The sequence below is a fragment of the Camelus dromedarius genome, chromosome 19, assembly GCF_036321535.1.
Source record: "Camelus dromedarius isolate mCamDro1 chromosome 19, mCamDro1.pat, whole genome shotgun sequence".
Taxonomy (NCBI): Eukaryota; Metazoa; Chordata; class Mammalia; order Artiodactyla; family Camelidae; genus Camelus; species Camelus dromedarius.
The window spans coordinates 7,616,456-7,636,363 of NC_087454.1; the positions used below are offsets into that span (position 1 = coordinate 7,616,456).

General features: G+C 42.2%; 1 protein-coding gene across 5 annotated transcripts in view; it reads left to right on the plus strand.

The window, feature by feature from the left end:
* Positions 1–19,908, plus strand: part of HIVEP1 (HIVEP zinc finger 1) — a 126,433-nt gene that overhangs the window by 87,439 nt on the left and 19,086 nt on the right. For 4 of the 5 annotated variants that reach the window (XM_031435191.2, XM_064476200.1, XM_064476202.1 and 1 more), the window contains exons 4-7: positions 1,818–7,771; positions 10,963–11,096; positions 11,773–11,948; positions 16,688–16,789. In XM_031435191.2, the coding sequence (XP_031291051.2) occupies positions 1,818–7,771; positions 10,963–11,096; positions 11,773–11,948; positions 16,688–16,789 (6,366 nt within the window). The remainder of the gene's footprint in view (positions 1–1,817; positions 7,772–10,962; positions 11,097–11,772; positions 11,949–16,687; positions 16,790–19,908) is intronic. The other variant, XM_064476203.1, reaches the window with a different exon arrangement.

Below are 19,908 nucleotides of genomic sequence, written 5' to 3' on the forward strand. Positions count from 1 at the left end.
GAGTGTTTTGCCTATGGGGTAAATTTTTGCATTTTTTCCTTTGGAGTTCTGTTTAAACAAGATATTGTTTAATTTTCTTGTTTGCAAATAACTTTAAAAATAAAATCTTATTCCAAAAAGTAAGTAAAACAAACGTACCTGCCACAGCCGAGGCTCTGGTTGCGTAGGTTATGGATGGGGTTTGGCACAGGCAGCTTTAAAAAAAAAACTCTTGGAACTGCTGTTCATCCAGGTGGTTTCTTTTCTCTGTTTCTGTATTCATTCCAACAGCCGAGTGGCTCTCACTTTTATTACAACCCACCTCCAAGCTCCTGAGAAGTGAGTAGGGAACCTACTCGCCCGAGATGATGCTTATCATTTTTTATTTCACCCGCTTGCTTGGTATAGTCATTGAGAGGCATAAAGTACATCACTGACTTTATTGCATTCATCTTGAAGAGGGAAAACCAGTAGGGAAACATTTATAAGTGAGTGGATTGAAGAATAAAAACGATTTGCTCAACATCATTTTGTAAAGGTATCAACAATACTGATTTTTTTTTCTATTCTACTTTAGCACAAATGTTTTCATTATGAGACCCCCACCTTTTTATCTGCCCTTTTGATTATGGTGGGTAAATGTATCTTTAGTATGTATTTTTTTTCATTAAATTTGTGCATGAAAGCACATAAACTGATGTCACAATAAGACTAGAATTTATTTTGTGTTAATTCTTCAGTTAATGCAAAGTGGTTATTTTGTTGTAGATATTTTGGTCTAATAGGAATCTCAAATACATATATATTTATGTTTGAACAGCTATTTGAAAATAATTAGGAATTAGCATTTTGGCTTCTATACAAGTAAGTAATACAAGCTTGAGTAATTTTTGTTTATGTGCCCAAGGATCCGACAAATGGAAATAAACTAAATTATGGCAAGCAATTATTGCTCAAAAATATAATAGTTGACAGAGATTGTGGGTGGTTGATGCCATTTAAATGATGATTTATTTCAACACAGCGAGAAATGGAGGTGGTTTCAGCTCTTCTCTCCTGCAGTAAGCTCCATCTAACCCACCTAACCTACCCACCCACCTGCCCATCTATCACTAAGGACAAAGAAATAGCCATTGAATATTGTGTTCAGTTAAAACAGTGGGGTTTTTGTAACTAAGGGCCATTACATTATGACTTTTAAATTTTGTTGGTGAAGAACCACAAGTATGTGTCTTATTTCACTTTAGTATTTTTCTGTCTATTGATATAATGGCTACATTAGCAGTTCTTCATGGGTCTACCAGTGAATATCACATGATCATCTGAGGTATGTTTGTTCTAAAAATCAGTGTATCGTAACCTTTGTTCTCAGAAGAATGTCTGTATTGCATATTTTAGAGCAATACTGTTATTTAGAAACTTGGTAAAAATTTTGCTGTAAAACATACTAAATGTGATAAGACAAATACCCAGCATTAAAAGCCTGAATTTCTTTCTTTTGTGGGCTGGCTCTCTCAGACTGCTGTGCAGTCCTCGGCTGCAACGGTGAAGGGGAGGATAATTTAGTTTTGAAAGATCAGGTTCCAGGCTCTAGGTGAGACAGGCGTCAAGAGAGGAACACAGCTTTCTAGAAATGCACACTGAGGCCCGTGCATGGGTGTTTCAGTAGACCTTGATTGCCAGAATATTAGAATGCAGTTTTATCCAAAACAGGCTTTCCTTAAACTGCCTTCTTCAATTGTCATAACACCTCGATGACAGTAATGTTAATTTTTTAAAAAATTATAGTGTATATTACCGTTTTACCAATTGGTTTCTTCCTTTTCTTTTTTGAACAGAAATCTTAGAGGCTGGTATTAAAGGAACTTCAGAATCACTTAAAGGTGTGAAACGTAAAAAGATTGTAGCTGAGAATCACCTGAAAAAAATACCAAAATCCCCGCTGAGAAATCCTCTTCAGGCAAAACATAAGCAGAATACCGAGGAGCCGCCGCCCGCCGTCGTGCAGAGCGCGTCGGGGCCGCACAAGAAGCAGAGCCCCGGCGCCGCCGGCAAGGCCGGGAAGCAGCTGAGCCGACACAACGGGGAGGCCGCGGACCCCGCGGACCCCGGGCCCCCCAGGAAGCCGCCGGAGCCGCGCCGCTGGGGGCCGGGGGGCTACGACGCCGCCGCGTCAGCCGTGCCGGGCGGCAGACGCGACCCCAGCGCGCCGTGCCCGTCGGGGAAGGCCGGGCCCGAGCGCCGCGAGTGTGCGCCGTCCCGCCGCAGCCCCCCGGCCCCCGTGTACGCGAGCACCGCCTTCGATGTCCTGCTGAAAGCCATGGAGCCGGAGCTGAGCACCCTGTCGCAAAAGGGCTCGTCTTGTGCGGGGAAGGTAGAGAAGCCCAGGCTGAATAAAGCTGGACCACCTTCTCCACCGATCAGCGGCTCGAGGGACGCCCCGGACCCGGCTCCGCGAGCACCGGGCGCGCCGCCGCCGCCGCCGCCGCCGCCGCCGCAGCAGCAGCCTTGTCCTCGGACCTGCTCCACGGGGCCCGTGTCCGCGGCCCAGAGCGACCCAGCGCCGGTGCAGCCACCTCTTCCTCCATACAGTCCGCACGAACCCTCTGCCCCCAAACCCAACCCACAAAATCAGCAGCTTCCAGCGGGCTCGGGTTTCGCGAGATCACTGACGAATCTGCAAAATCAAGAGAACGCCAAACTTGAACACGTGTATTACACAGCAGTGACGTCGCCCGCGGGTCTGACTTCACCCTCCAGTAGAACTCAGGTTACTCCTCCAAACCAGCAAATGGATTCCGCTTCACCCGCGTCCATCAGTCCCGCCCCTTCGACACAGTCACCCCCCGTGCCGATTTACAACTCGACTCCTGTTGCCCCAGCCATTAATCACAGCGTGGAACAAATGTGCAATCTTCTTTTGAAAGATCAGAAGCCAAAAAAACAAGGAAAATACATTTGTGAGTATTGCAATAGAGCTTGTGCAAAGCCCAGTGTGCTTTTAAAGCACATCCGCTCCCACACTGGTGAGCGACCCTATCCCTGCGTGACCTGCGGGTTTTCATTTAAGACTAAAAGTAATCTGTACAAGCACAAAAAATCCCATGCACATACTATCAAACTGGGTCTTGTCTTGCAACCAGATGCTGGGGGCTTGTTCTTGTCCCATGAGTCCCCCAAAGCACTTGGTATCCATTCAGATGTGGACGACAGTGGGGAGAGCGATGAGGAGGGCGCTGCTGATGAAAGGCAGAACCAGAACCACCGGGGCTCCATGGACCTGCAGCCCGTGCAGATAATGAAAGTGGTACCCAACTCGGAAGTGTTACCAAAATCAAGCTCCATTCCAAACAACCCAGATCACGTGGTAGGAGACTTTTCACTACAGGACAAATCTTCAGATTCACAGACTGTGGCAGAGCTACCAAAGGTTGTGGTCCACCCCATCGGTGTGTCCCCTTTAAGAGTTGACAGCCCGAAAGTTACAGACTCCAAGCCCGAACTGTCTAGCGCACAGAAACAGAAAGACTTTCAGATAACCCGTGTATTGGCCCAAGCCTGGGCACCCTCCCTGGAGACTGATGAGAAGTCTGGTCAGAAGGGAGACGTGAGTCAGCCAGGAGGAAAACAGGAATCTCACGTGGGAACAGCCCACGCCCAGCTACAAAGGCAGCAGGCTACGGATTACTCTCAAGAGCAGCAAGGAAAACTTCTGAGTCCTCGAAGTTTAGGAAGTACTGATTCTGGTTACTTCTCACGTTCTGAAAGTGCCGATCAAACAGTGAGTCCACCAGCTCCCTTTGCCAGAACGTTACCGGCCGCAGAACAGGACTCTAGTAAGACTAACGGGCCCCCCACACCTCGTGTCACTGCACCAGCAACTTCTGCTCTACCAGCAGGTGAGAAGGCATCACCCCTCCCAGGCCAGATGCGCCCGCCTTTGGCAACAAAAACCCTTGAGGAGCGGATATCAAAGCTCATCTCAGACAATGAAGCCTTGGTAGACGACAAGCAGCTGGATAGCGTAAAGCCACGGAGAACCTCTCTCTCACGACGGGGAAGCATCGATTCCCCCAAATCTTACATATTTAAGGATTCTTTCCAGTTTGATTTAAAACCAATGGGACGGAGAACAAGCTCAAGCTCTGATATACCAAAGTCCCCTTTCACCCCCACTGAGAAATCGAAGCAAGTGTTTCTTCTGTCTGTACCTTCCCTCGACTGTCTGCCTATCACAAGAAGTAATTCGATGCCGACCACAGGTTACTCAGCGGTACCTGCGAGCATCATCCCTCCTCCTCATCCACTGAGAGGAAGTCAGTCATTTGATGACAAAATTGGTGCTTTCTATGATGATGTCTTTGTATCTGGACCTAACACTTCTGTGCCCCAAAGTGGACATCCCCGCACCCTCGTCAGGCAAGGAGCAGTGGAAGACTCTTCAACAAACGAAAATCACGTTCTGGCTGTCGGGCAGTCCTTGGACGAGAGCCATCAAGGATGTCCCACCACTGGTGAGACCGCAGCTGCAAGGAGCAAGCCCCTGGCGCCAGGCTCACACGTGGAAAAGAAGAAGTCTCATCAAGGACGGGGCACCATGTTTGAGTGTGAGACCTGTAGAAACAGGTATAGAAAACTGGAAAATTTTGAAAACCATAAGAAATTTTACTGTTCGGAGTTGCATGGACCAAAAACAAAGGTAGCTCTGAGAGACCCTGAGCACAGCCCTGTGCCCAGCGGAGCACCACCCCCGGTTCTGCACTGCAGGGTGGCAGCCTCCACAGGGGTCTGGGAACAGACGCCCCAGATAAGAAAGAGGAGGAAAATGAAGAGTGTTGGAGATGATGACGAATCGCAGCAAAATGAAAATGGAGCGTCTCCACGAAGCTCCGAAGGCCTTCAGGTTCAGAGCGCTCTGGGCTCTGCGTCTAAACAGAACGCCACCGTCCCGGGCGACCCGCAGCGAAGAAATACCCAACTGCAGAGCTCCCAGGTGCCACTTGTGGCCAGAGGCCCCGAGCAGACCCTGGACCCAAAGCTGGCAGCCGCCGTGGAGCAGCAGATGAGCCCGGCCGCCCAGAACAAGGCAGAGCTGAAGAGGCACGGGGCCGGCATCTCCGTCATCCAGCACACCAACTCGCTGAGCCGCCCCAGTTCATTCGATAAGCTTGAGTCTTGTGAAGGCGCTTCTCCCATTTCTTTCCAAGAGCCTAGCAGGCCAGCAAAGCCCGGGTCTCTGAACGTCATGGGAATCGGCCAAGAGGAAGGCTGCCCTCCCCGGAGCACGTCTCACCCCCACCAGCCTGTGCGGCCAGGTGCCCCGAGAGCAGAACTGCAGGAAGCCTCAAGACGGATGTCCGCGGAGCGGCACATGTTGGGACAGTCCTCAAGACTTGTTCGGCAGCACCACATCCAAGTCCCAGAGATCCTGGTCACAGAAGAGCCAGATCGGGACCTCGAAGGCCAAGGCCCCGAGCAGGACAAAGCAGAGAAGTTCAGTTGGCCTCAGCGGAGTGAAACCTTGTCCAAACTGCCGACGGAGAAACTGCCGCCCAAAAAGAAGAGGCTCCGTCTGGCCGAGATAGAGCACTCCTCAACCGAGTCGAGTTTGGACTCCACTCTGTCCAGGAGTCTAAGCAGGGAGAGTAGTTTATCTCACACTTCGAGTTTCTCTGCCTCCTTAGATGTAGAGGATGTTTCGAAGACTGAGGGTCCCCCCAAAATTGACTTTTTGAATAAGGCCGAGTTTCTCGTGATTCCAGCTAGCTCTAATACACTGAATGTTCCTGGAAGTCACCGGGAAATGAGGCGTGCTGCGTCTGAGCAGATGAGCTGCGTGCCCACGTCGATGGAGGTCTCCGATTTCAGAAGTAAATCATTCGACTGTGGAAGCATCACTCCGCCTCAGATAGCTCCGCTCGGTGAATTGCAGCCTTCAACGTCCCCCTCTGGCCCGGGAGTCCCCGGGCACGTGCCTCTCTTAGAGAGGAGGAGAGGCCCCCTGATACGGCAGATCTCTCTGAACCTCGCTCCGGAGAGTCATCTGTCTCCTGTGAGCCCAGTGTCCTTCAGAACTATTGCTCTTCCTGGTGTGAACACGGTGCCATTTCAGGGGCCTCAGCTTGCTAATACCTCTTTAGCTGAGCTTCCGGCAAACACTTTGCACCCCCAGGCTCAACTTAAGGATCTGCGAACAGAAACTTCAAGTTCCAACTCTGCAAACATCTTTCCTGTTCAACAGCTTTTTGGTGTCAGTTTGTTAAATCAAATGCATGCACCCCTCAGCCACCAGAACACGCCGCTGCCTCTGCAGGTGTCTGCACAGAGTGTCAAGCCAGAGGCAAGCCTCACTGTCTGCGCATCTTCTAAAAATGAGGATTGCTTTGCTCCCAAGTACCAACTTCAGTGTCAGGTTGTCCCTTCGAGCCAGTCTTGCGCTTCTAATCCTGTACATCCTCTGCCAAAGCCTGTGCTTTCAGATCCAGTGGGGGCCAAGCATCGTGCGACTTCGCTAACAGTACCCACCAAGTTAGCAGAAGCCGCGTCTAACTCGTGTCCTCTGCCGCCACTGAAGCTTGGGTCACTTGGTGGTCAGGGGCCGAAAGTGCCAACGTCGTTTTCGCTGCCCATGCACCTGCAGGGCCAGGTCTCAGGCTACTGTTTTGCCACAGTCACACCTCTGCCACAAATCCTAGTGACCGAAGATCTGTCCAGTCAGCCAATTTGCCAGGCTAATCGCAGTATGGTGCCAATCAGCGAGGAACAAAATTCCATGCCAAAACTGCAAAAAGATCACCAGAATGCTTTGCCAGACCTGGAGGCAGAACTCATTTGCCCAAATGTCTTTTCAGAGGTGGGCCAGAATTCTTCTCTCCTGGAATCCCTGCCCATAACTCAGAAAATGTCTGTTGGTAGACTTTCCCCCCAGCAAGAATCTTCTGCTTCAAGTAAAAGGATGCTTTCCCCAGCAAATAGTTTAGACATTGCCATGGAAAAGCACCAGAAGCGAGCCAAGGATGAGAATGGGGCCGTTTGTGCAGCAGATGTCAGACCACGGGACCCACCAAGCTCAGGAGCCGCTGAGGTCAGTAAGCAGAGGAAGCCCGCCTTAGTGAGGCAGGTCTGCACCGCCGAGCCCCTGGACGCCGGCGTGTTGGAGCAGGATGTCTTCTCCCACCCGGAAGTCAGTAGTGAGGCTGTTCACTTGACTAATGTTTCGCCAGCTGATAATCTGTCATCAGGACACTCCAAGCCCCTGGTGACAGAACCTATAAAAGAACTGCAGGAATTTGAAAACATTAAGTCAGCCGCATCACTGGTGCTTACAGCGAGGAGGTCGCCTGTCCCTGCAGAGGACACTCACATCTCTCCTGTGGAACGGGAAGACCGCAGCTGGGACGGGGTGTCTCCAGGAGTTAAAAATGCAGGTGGCACAGTGGACATCCAAGAACAGAGTCCACCTGCAGCCACCGCGCCTTCTGTGGGTGAGGCCAGAGACCCTCAGCAGCTGTCCTTCCCCAGCCTGAAGACCGCCACCAGCTTCACGTGGTGTTACCTCTTAAGACAGAAGGCGCTGCACCTGCCTCAGAACGACCCGAAGACCTCGGCCTACACTGACTGGACAGTGAGCGCCAGTAACCCCAACCCACTCGGTTTGCCTACGAAAGTTGCTCTTTCTCTCCTTAACTCAAAACAGAAAACCGGAAAATCACTATATTGTCAAGCAATAACTACCCACTTCAAATCAGATTTATTGGTCTATTCAAGCAAGTGGAAAAGCGGCTTAAGCAAGGTACTTGAAATACCATTTATCTTCAAAAATAGTTTATACAAGTTAGTTTTAACATGTCTGAATGCTTTTCAGTAATTCCACTGGAAGTTGTATTTTAATTTTGAATTTGAAAGAATGATAAGGTTACCAAGGAGTTCTACCGGTAAAGGTTACCTGGAGTCCTTTCAGTGATTCCATCCTGAAGCATTTTGAAAATGATAACTTGCTTTGAGCACTTTTTTTCCCATTGGCTGAGTATTTAAATCTTTACTTAAAGGTGCAGATCATCATAGTTTTACTTTTATCTTTATATGAAGGATTTTTCCTATTAGGTCAGAGAAGATTATGTTTTTGCTCAGTCCCTGCTAATGAACGGTGTGAATATTGAAGATTGTTATATTTCATTTTAAAATAAAAGCAGAGAGCCATCCAGACTTGTCTTGTGCAGACCGGACCACTCTGTCCTCACCATGCTGATCCAGCTCTCTTGCTGTGTAGTTTAAGAGTCATCTTAGACCAGAGAGAAGATTCACAAAATGACCAGCTGTACACTTGATAATAAGTTGATTTGGTCAAGATTTACAGAGTAAGCTCATAAAACTATAACTTTGGGTTATTTGTGGAATCATCAGTCTTATTCAAGTTGCTGGCTTTATAAAATGGGAAAAATCCTTTAAATGATTAAGAATTAATGAATAGGTAAGGGCATTAGTTTGGACTCCGGACATTCAAAGTTCTTGACCTCTTGAGGCTCACAAGCACAGAATACAGGTTCTAAATATATACATAGTTATTTATCCACAAGAGAATGGCATGGTGTCAGTATTAGACTAGAATTGTATACAACTTTACAAGAAGGAAGACTTTCTGCCAGTAGCTTGAGGAGGTATGGATACAAGGCTGGTATTCCAAAAGTGTGATACTTTAGCTGAGTCTTATAAAAAAGGGGGGAGGGATTTTTTCAGTCAAACAAGAATGAGAAATTTTAAGTCTGCCAAATGATACGGAAGTGAGAAAGAACTTGGTTCATTTAAAGAACCTTGAGGAGTCCAGTGTGACCAGAAGGTGTTGGACATTTGAAACACTGACACCGAAGTTGGAAATGTAGGTAAAGACCAGAGAGTATGAGTGGTAGGAGGGAGCTATTGAGACTTCCTGGGTGAGGGAGGAGGGTGCATCCAAACCATTCAGAATTTAATTTTTAAATGCTCAGAATCTACAGCTACTAAGTCAGAGATTATGAGAATTTAAACAGAGTAAGAGTATGAGCGTGAGAATTTAAACAGAACTCAGGTGTGTGTATTCCTGAAGTGCCTCGTGGAAGCGCCCCGGTAACGCACATTTAGATGTGGCGCGAGGAGAGAGGTCCGGGTGGAGGGTGTCGGGTCCTTGCGCGCACGGATGCAACGAACGAGGTTGTCCAGGGAGAGCGTGAAGGAGAGAGAAGGGCCTGGAATGGATCCTGAGGCCACTGCTATTTAAAGGGCTGAAAGGATGAAGAAAGCACGTGGGGACCTAAAAGAGGCTGTTCACAGAGGAGGAAGGAGAACCAGGAGAAAGGGTGACACACAGATCAAGGAAGAAGGTGTTTTAGGGAGAGTTGTTCTAGCCAAGGGGTCAAACAAAGATGAAGACTAACGTGGTGTCTGGACTGAATGGTTCTCATGCCACTGAGACTCGCGTCATACGGGCAAGTGGCTGTGGAAGACTGGCACTGGGTTGACTGTCAGCTCACAACCCAAATGTTGATGTGTTTATAATTCAAAATGGAAAAGAACAGATGGATGTTAACAGGGCAAGCGTATAGACTAAGGAAATAATAAAGATCTTGGTACTTAGCTCGTTGGTTACTAGAAGCCAGATTTGATAGCAAGAAGAAAGCAAAAAATCAGTGGGAATTTGGTATTAAGAAGAAGGTAAGAATGGGATTACTGTTACAGGCGTAAAGGCAAGGAAAGGTGTGTGTGTGTGTGTATTTTCCAAATTGCGGGGAACCCAGATGTGTTTGCCAGAACAAGAGGAGACGCAGCATTTGTGCCTGTCAGGGTCAGTGTCATTACCCCTTCACACCAGCTTTTTGAGACACAGGCCAGCAGCCTTCCTTTACTCCTGGCTTTTACAGACAGGACCTTGCCAGGGTATTCTTTCTGAGGCCACACAGGCCCTCTGTCCGTGATGCAGACACCCCCTCATCACTTACTGTCATGAAGTCATCCCAGTATGACAGCTGTCTACTTGGTGATGCAGTTTTTAAAAGACGTTTGTAACAAACAGATCAGAAAAGTTGTGCTTTGTGTTGGGTTTGGCCAGAGACTGGAGTTTGAGACTTTGCTATTAACAGTTGACCTTGCCAAGGGACTTGACCCTGAGTGTGTCCTTCCTCACTGGGGTGTAATCCTGCTGGGCTGCCCGCCTCCCCAGGATGTGTGAGAGCAGAGTTGGCGGAGGAGTGAGAAGGGGGTCGTGAGCAGTGTGGCTGTACAAAGTCTGAGGTGGTGTCACCACAGTGTTCCTATAGGAAGAACACATGTTGCTTATCATTTTGACGTTCATTACCTTTTTCTAGAGATTGATTGTTATCAGGCCAGGACCTAACTTCTGACCTGACCTGTGGTTCAGTTATCAGTACTCAGGAACTTTTGAGGAAATACAGAGAGGAAACATAATGATGGTTTAATATAATGGGAGAAGGGGAGAATAAAACACTGGGGAACTGCTTTAACTTCACAGCGCACGGACGTGGAGGGGGAGTTAGGCATGTTTCTCAGGAGTGTGAGACGTTGTACCATGAGGGGCCACTAGCCCTTCTCTGTCTCCAAAGAATAAACTCTTTAAAAAGTATACTTAAACGGTAGTATGAATGGTTGGTAAGCTATAAGAAAGAATATTAAGTCTATTTTGTAAAGTTCCTATTAAATGCATGGAATATGGGGGTGTAGAGGGTTGTAAAGTCTTTATTTGGGGGTGTCAGTGGACTGTGGTGGGATTTGAAAATAGCATGAGATCAGTTTGCTGAGATTCAGGCCAGATATATTAAAGATAGAGGAGGAAATAAAGCAATAACCTTTAAAGCTGTTACTTCCTTGAAACACATTCCATTGAGTTAACTGTATGCACTGTATTCTGCCATGTTTTAATTTCCAAGTGAAACATTAGCATGTTTGTGTTTTCAGTTTTATTAAATTAGTGTCTCTTTTTTTTTTCCCTTTCAGAGAGCATTAGGTAATCAAAAGTCCACAGTAGTTGAATTCAGCAATAAAGATGCCTCTGAAATTAACAGTGAGCAAGATAAAGAAAATTCCTTAATCAAAAGTGAACCAAGAAGAATTAAAATATTTGATGGAGGGCAAGTACAAATTTTACTTCTTAAATGTACATTTAAACTTACTTTTTAAATGTACATTTGCTTTCATGTGAATGAAGCCGATTTTATATAAATGTTGCAAGGTTTCTCAGCTTATTAACAGAATCTTCATGGCAAAATATATGTTAGGTATTATGTTAAATCCATTTTGATCAAGAAAATGATAACTATTTAGGAAGCATTGCAGGTTCTAGGAGGCAGCTAAGCACAAAGTTTTCAGAGTGAACAATGGGTTTCACATTGATTTACAGTAAGGGATGACCTGGAAAATCTGCTCTAAGAGATGAATTCATTGCCTGTTCGATGTCTTTTGTGAATTTGGTTATGCGAGAAACAAATTGTAAACGCCAACTGGAGTTAAAATGAAGCTCAGGAATATTTCAATAGAGTTGTGATTAAACTTAACAATAAAGAAAACTTTTAAACCAGTGACTTAGAGGAAACATTTTAAAATTAAACCTGGTATTGAATAATGTTGTTTTATTAAAATTAGCTATTAGAATATTAAGTGTTGAAGTTACTTATACGTGCATAAAATTTATATTGATTGGGTATAAAAATTGTGCCTTGTTTTATTTTTTAGGTTGAATTTTAATCATCAACATTTTCTCAAAGACATAGTATCCAACTGCCCTATTCATTTCTTTCTTTAAATTAGATATAAATCAAACGAAGAGTATGTATATGTCCGAGGCAGGGGAAGAGGAAAGTACATTTGTGAAGAATGCGGAATCCGTTGTAAGAAACCTAGTATGTTAAAGAAACACATACGAACCCATACAGATGTCCGCCCCTACCACTGCACTTACTGTAACTTCTCCTTTAAGACTAAAGGTACGAGTTGATGTCACTTCATGGTCCTTTATTATGTGCACTGAGTTAGTAGATCTAAGATCCAGCTTTACATAATCTTTGAGCAAGGATGCAGTAGCTTAAATAGACTGATGTAAATTACATCTTGTCAATGTCGTAGTCTTATTTCTTTGTATATTTCTAGACCTCTTGGGAAAAAGTTTTTAATTATATGTTTTTAGAATATATGTAATAAATACGACATTTGAAAAGGAGCAACTGCCCTTTTTTTATTTTACTCCCCAAATTATAATTGCATAACATGATGACTAATACATTTTCAAAATTACTTACTTTGGGGCTGAAGAAGAAAAAGAAATTTTCATGATCATAAGTAAATGCATTTCAGTACTAAAAGATGAAAGGAAAAATTAGTAACTACAGTAAAGTTATAATGATGACATTCATGTTTTATTATCTAATCTTGGGCATGCATAGCCATTTCTTTTCCGTGAAACTTTTTTAACCCAAATTCTCTTGAATTTCAGCTTCAAAAATTTTATAACTTTTGTGCTATTTAATGTTTATAGAACTCAGAACTAGTAATTAAAATTATATTTAGTACTCTTTCTATATTCTTTATGTTTTTATTTAAATTGTAAGCCTTTATTATAGTTAATTTTACTCTCTACAGATTTCCTGTTACATGTAATGAATACACTGTTATAAAACGTCTGCTTTCTCCACTAGCCTCCTTGTCATGAATCATATAAAAATTTGCTGCTTGAGACTTTAATTTCATATACCATTACTTTAGAAAGTAAGAATGTCTCAAATACAAAGCAGTATAATCATAAAGTTATTTGTATGAAAGGACTATCTGTGAAAAATATTTAATCAATTTTTTTTAAAGAACTACTTCATTTTTATCCCCTTTAGGTTCACATTTGCTTTTTTCTGACTACATTGGTTGTCTTTGCAGTTTTTGTGTTAAAGATTGATCAACTCTTTAGCAAAATCTATTACATTTTTTTTTTGGCTAGTATTTATTGTCATTTAAAGAGAGTTATAGTATGCAGAAACTGAATTGCTTCAAATTAGCCAGTAGTACCTGAAACGAGAATGATGGGGAGAAACCAAAACTGTTCTTCAGACAGCCTTGACTATTTCTAAAAAGTTTTAAGAAATCGTGAGTTGGGAGGAACCCTAATTCTGTCGTTCTTGGATTGTGACATAGAACGCATTTCCTTCTGGAAACAGAGGGTGCATTTCAGGATGATTTTCCTGATCTTGTGTGAAGGCTTTGATAGGATTAAGCGCTATGATCTTTTAACCCAATTTATTGCTTTTACGCTGGTTTTGATACTATGATTAAGAAATGTCTGTTAAATAATTTCCAGTGTGAGTAACAGGCCAATATTACAAATAAAAGATTACCAGGTACCGAGTGACGTCACCAAAAAAAAGAAGATCAAGGTATAATGTGAAATGGGTGTTTCTCAATAGAAGGAGGAAGAGGAATCAGGATATTTTTAAAAGCATATTTATAAAATAAGGGCAGGAAAGGAAGGAGAACTTAGATGTGGGGAACCAAAGGAAACTACAGGGATATCTTGGCAGAGAAAAATATTGTGAATCACTAAGTATTGATACTCATGAAAGATCTCAAAACAGCATCATGTAAAAATTTTAGATGAATGTTTGTTAATGGTGGACAGGGCATAATGACTCTTGAGGGCGAGCATTGTAGGTTAGCAGTTTGCATGTCTTTCATTTCTTGAATATCTGAATTTACATTAAATGTTTTGTTTTGTCAGATAATTCACTGAAATTATTAATACTTATCTGAAGAAAGCTACCCTAGCTAAGGAGACTGGTGAAGAAAATATTAGAAATTCATGGTTTTCCTGTTCTTGGCATGGCAGTTCTCCTTTTTATGGTCAGCTTCCTCGTAGAAGTCTGCCTTTTGTGAATATATGTAGGACAGATTCCATAGTACCTTTTAAAGCTAAATAATAATAGACTTCTTTTTAGGTTAGGCTGTAGATTTTGCCCTACTCTGATTTACTTCATTGTCCCCGCCAGTTCACCTCTACTCCTTACTGAATGTGTCTGGTTATTAACAGAAAGTAATAGTGACGTAGCAACTTGCGGCAGATATGATTATGCCAAGACAGCGTAATCCTACCAGAGGGATGGTCCCTTCTTCTAGAAACCGATGCTTCTGGCGCTAATGCTTCATCATTTGTCCTCTTAGTTTACTTTATGAATACTTTTTCAAAATAATTTTAATTGATTTGTTTTCACAATTCTGCTTTAAAGGTCAGTCAGCAGAAAATGAACAGTGACCTTGCATCTCTGCAGGATTTCGTCCCATTTATATCACAGAAGGCGGGGCTCTATATATAGCTGCAGAAGCCCAGAAACAAAATCTGTCATACTTTCCAGAGGATTTAGATTAATGCTTACTGAATCTGTTGAAAAATATATCTGTTAATACACAGAGTTTACAGCATTGCTAGGGGATATTTGCATTTTAATATGCATATTTTGCATAGTGAAATGCAAATTGTTTATTTTAAATTATTTAAGAAGTTGGTTAATAATAAGTAATAGCTCAAGTTATGAGAAAATAATGCTTATTAACAACTTATATTCCCAAATTTTCCTAGCTACAATTACACATTAACTTCTTAGAAAGCAAATGACTTTCTACGGCTGTCTACTTAGGGAACAAAAGCATTTTGAAAGCAAGCTATTAGTGGACCTTGTAATTTGGTTTATAATATTGTCCTAATACTAGAAAGTGTTTTGACTTATAAGTGGAACTTTCAGCCATAATAAGATGGGCAAACTATTTTTTATAACTTTTTAATGTGAAAATTTTGAAGCGTACAGAAAAGTAGATATTTGTATAATGAACACCAGTATACCCATCATCTTTTAATAATTGTTAGCATTTTGCCATATTTGCTTTATATTTTATTTTTTTAAGTGTATTTAAAGTAAATGCCAGACATGGCCAAGCCACCTAAGCTGGGCGTTACCTCTAGAATCACAGCTGTCAGGGTTTGGTGGATCTTAGATGTTATCTGGTCTGGGCCCCTCTTACACTTGAACCTCTAAAAGCACCAAGCTCTGGGATGCTGTGCACACTGTCTAGTGCAAGAATTGGCTTGAACAGGTATGACCAGTTCCTGGGGCTTAGTGCATATTTAGTGGAATTGAGGCTCTATAAATACGGCAGTTTTGCAGGTCCTTCAGCTACTGTAAGCTCAAAATCTGGACCAATGGTTCAGACATTTTTAGCCCTCCTAGAGGTTTATTCTCAAATACTAATTTGCCCCTGCTTGCCAGATTCAGCATTTAGATTTTGTTTATTTTCGAAAGAGATGATTTTCCCTTGGCAGTTTTCTGGGTGTGTGGCATTATCCACTCAGGCTTCTTGTATCCTCAGAAGAACCTGAGCTCTCCGGTACATTCACGATCACCAGGGGCCAGTGCACCCAGGAGTTCCCAGCTAACCTGGTGATACTTACAGAGGCCCATACTCCAGCTACCAGAGGAAACACACCCTTAGGGATACTATTATGAGACTTTTAGTCAGGATAGTGAAGTTTAATTAATGCAGGAAATCCTTTCTTGTGTTCCAAACATACAGAAATACTATTTATAATACAACCACCACCAAATACAGTTTTTAATAGATAGCCAAGCTTGAAATTTAGAAAGGCAAATTCCTAGGATCCAGAAATAAAAAACTCCAAACTAGCATGGTGAACAGATATTTAAAAAAAAAAAAAAAAAAAAAAAGGCCCATAGGACATCAGGCCAGATATACACCCACGGGCCTGGGGTTTTAATGCTGGTCCTGGAATGGAGTCTGAGGTCTCTGAAATAAGCCTGCCTCTCTTATCCGGTGACTTTAGACCATGTGGCGGAAAAGCTACCTACTAAAAGGCGAAACCCTATACCTGTGCCATGTAAAAAAAAAACCCAGAAACTTGACGGGGAAGGTATAGCTCAGTGGTAGAGTGCATATTTAGCATGCACGAGGTCCTGGGTTCAATCCCCAGCACCTCCGTAAAGGGAGGGAGGAAGGAAGGAAGGAAAGAACAAGCCAGTGTTGCTGTGGCTCCCAGCAAGATCTTTCAGTTACATGGAATATAAAAACTCACTGAAAATAATAAACCATCAATAATAAGAATAGAAAAGAGTTAAAAAAAAAAAAAACCCACAAAGTGATCCAGAATTATCAGTATGAAACTGTTAAGATCCTAGGCAGAAGCTTTTGGACGACTGACATATAGAAATGTGTTTATAGCCCAGGCTACTTAAGACTCCATGGAAAACAATCTTGCTGAAGATAAGTTGATGATAAAAACTAAAAAGCAGGCAAGGAAACAGTGCTATGAGGGAAAGCCAGCAGACACAAGTGGTAGAGAATTCAGAAACCACAGATCGTAGTACAACCGAAAAGGGACTTTAAGTGCATATAAAATGTTCTAAGAAATAAATAAGGGCTAGAGAACAGAAACCATAAGCCAAAGTAGACATTATGAAAGCAGAGGCGGCAGATTTGAAAACGAGAAATGATTACCAATAACGAGGTTATTACGACACACAGATACCAGTGCTTTCTTTTGGGCAAATTGTCGTCATTGGAATTGCATAACCACAACCTGACTTTCACTTGAAATAGGAATGGAATTTGCCAGTGTTGACAAATGCGATAGCAAAATTATACTATGTAAGCTTAGTAAACATTCTTTTCCCTTAAGGAAATCTGACAAAACACATGAAGTCCAAGACACATAGCAAGAAATGTGTGGATTTAGGCGTCTCAGTAGGTTTAATAGATGAACAAGATACAGAAGAATCAGGTAAGGCTTTATTCCATATTTTTCATAAATGCTATTTACAATGTACTTTTTTTTGCATCCATACTCTTCTTTCCATTCCCACTAATGCTCTCAGTTCCTGTTTTCATTACCTCTTATTTATACTATGTGATAGACTCCTAAACAGTTTTCCTGTCTTTACTTTGTCTTCCCTCCTTTCCATCTCTTCCCCACCGATGTTAAGTTACTCTTCCTGAAGCATGTCTGATCATCCTGCTCCCTGCTCCGGGTCTTCCCTTGGTTTCCATTTGCCGACCAAATAAAGTTTGAGCCCTTGCCCTTACTTCCTCAAATTCCTTTATAATCCGATGCCTACCTACTTCTTCCGCCTTATCCCTCATTTCTCTCTTCCACTGGCCGTAACGCTTGAATGTCCTGCTCACCTGACCCTGATCTGGCTCTACCTACAACCCTCCCGGGAAGCCCTGCCCTCAGTCCCCACACAAGCGTGGCTCCCCATCTGCTTTGGTCAAAATCTTATTTTCCTTCAAGATCTAGCTCAAATCCGCTTGCTGTCATGAAGCCTTCTCTGATTTTCCCTTCCCGCACCAGTTGCGGGAAGAATTTTTCCCTTCTCTCAACACCTGTAATATTTTAGAGTTTACTCTCTGAAAGTATTGAATCCCTTTCTGCCTCTTTTTTTTTGTTTTTGTTTTTAATTTATCTGCTTACCTTACCTCCTTGCTGAGATTCTCAAGCATATTATGAGCAGAAGTGATGACTGAGTAATATTTGCTTCATGCGTAACCCTTAGTTCAACACCTTCCACCGAGCAGCTGCTCCGGAAATATTTGTGGAACAAAACATTTGTCTGCGTCCCCAAAATGTTTATTATTTTGAAAAAGTTAACTGGTTGTTTTCTTAACTCAACAAAAAATTATTTATCTCTTAACCAATTTTGAGGGAAAGGAAACCTGTTCCTCTGTTCTGACTAATCAGACAAAAAGAATTATCTTTTTGTAAGACTTTTTGTTTCAACCTAAGAATTTATCAACAGAAGAGATAAATTAAAAAAAAAAGTTGTCCTACTGCTTTTTTGAAAAATACCCTAAATTAAACATTTACCTTCTTGCTGTGTTTTAGTTAGTATGTCCTAGTTTGATGGAGAAGAAAAATCCAAAGAGAAAATGGTGAGGACATCATTGAAAATATAGGCAAAAAAAGTAGGTGCTTTTAATTCCACCTGACAACCAGTAGCAAACTAAACGAATCAGCCTAAATTTGTTTCTAAATATTCAAAAGAAGTGACTCACATCTTAAGTGTTACAGTTGATACGATTTAGTATTTTAAGCACAAGGAAAAGACTGCCTTTAATTTTGGGGAATAAACTTGATGTGTTCTTAACAGAAGAAAAAGATAATCATAACAAACTTAGGACAGTAAGGAGGCTTTTCATGTTTTATAGACACTTTGATGCTTTGATACATATTGGGGATGGCAGTACCAGGATGTAAAGGTACATCATCAAATTCACATACGGGTAACTTTTCTGTCCTAGGAACGTATTTATTAAAAGCTGATTCTTGAATTGCTAGGAATTGAATTCTGTGTTGGTGTCTTTGTGTAAAGACACTTACACATTTAATAAAATTAATTTACCTAATAATTTACTTCTAATGTAAATTGTTTATTTTCCGCTCTTAGTAATCATGCACTAAATTAACTACCATACTATTTAAGTGGAAAAAAAAACCCTCTATTATTTATTTGCTTTATTGCTATTATGTTGAGCAATTCAGAATTGAAAAGTTAGGAAAAATGAGTAGTGGTTTCAGTGAGTATATTTATTACCTGCAGACTAGAAAAAGCCGAAGTAGAGGGTATAATATGAAATGACTCATTTCTGAAAAACATATAAATGTAAAAAGTATTACGATTATATATACTCTTAGGTGTTTTAACTTAAGAAAATGAATCTTATAAAATATTAAGTAAAATGTCTGTAGAATCTTCTCAGTTGCCCAGGTAGTGTTACACCCCACGTTTACACAGGAGAACTAAGGTCGTTTCCATGAATGATCGTGCACTGTTCAGACTGGCTGACGGACGGACTTACATACCTGTCCACTCACTTTGGTTGTTTCTCATCTCATTGCAGAAGCACTCAGAGCAGATCTTAGGTTATAATTCAGACTGGATAGCTTAATTCCCAGTTCACGTGAGATCCTCTGGTAACACTGGGTAGTTCCAGCTGTTTTTCTGTTTAATTTTTTTTAATTACTGAATTTCTCCTTAATGCACTCAAAGTTTTTTCACAGTTTTTATCAACTTGTAGCATAGAGGTGGCTTTTGCCAAGTACTGTGTCATACCAGAGGCCGCATAATTCTTTATGATATTCCAAAAAAATATATTCCTCCACTGCTGCTTTATTACAGGCTTGGAATGTAGACATAAATGTAGTAAACGTTTGTTGTTCTAAACAAATGGTCTTGTTTTCCCTTTATTATTGTCTTTTCTGCTTTTAAAAGATTTTGAGTTTTTAAATACCAGAAAATTATGAAGACTTTTATTACATGCACTCATGTATTGACACCAGACTTGGTGATTATATTTTCTTGAATGTGCTTCAAGTCTTTTTCATAAATTCAGTGTTTTTTTGGGGAAAAAAAAAAAAAGCTAAGTAAGGCATTTCACGTTAGGTGCAGTCCAGTCACTCCCCCTCCCGGGGCCAACACTAACTGCACTCAGTATAAACGTACATGTCTATATCCGTGCATAGCATGAGTTTTAAGTTTGTATTCTGAATTTGCATGAATAGTACCACCTTGTATGTGAATATCTAGAAAATTAATTTTGCTTTATCATTTTAAATTGTTCTCCAGAACAGTTTCTATTTCTGTACCTCCTTAACTATATTCTATGAATTTTAACTTAGGGCCACGTTGAAGGATGATAGTCTGCTGTCTTATGTTTTCTTGATGACTATCCTAAGGTTGGAAATTATTATTCTTTGGGAAGAAGTTTCACTCCATTAAATTGATGATCATTAGAGATGGGAATCTTGCTCAGCAATTCTTCACATACCTATGTGGAGGGAAAGCCGAGAAGCCTGCAGTGTGGTGCTGTGTGTCTGCAGGGTGTACTGTCTTCTCATCTAAC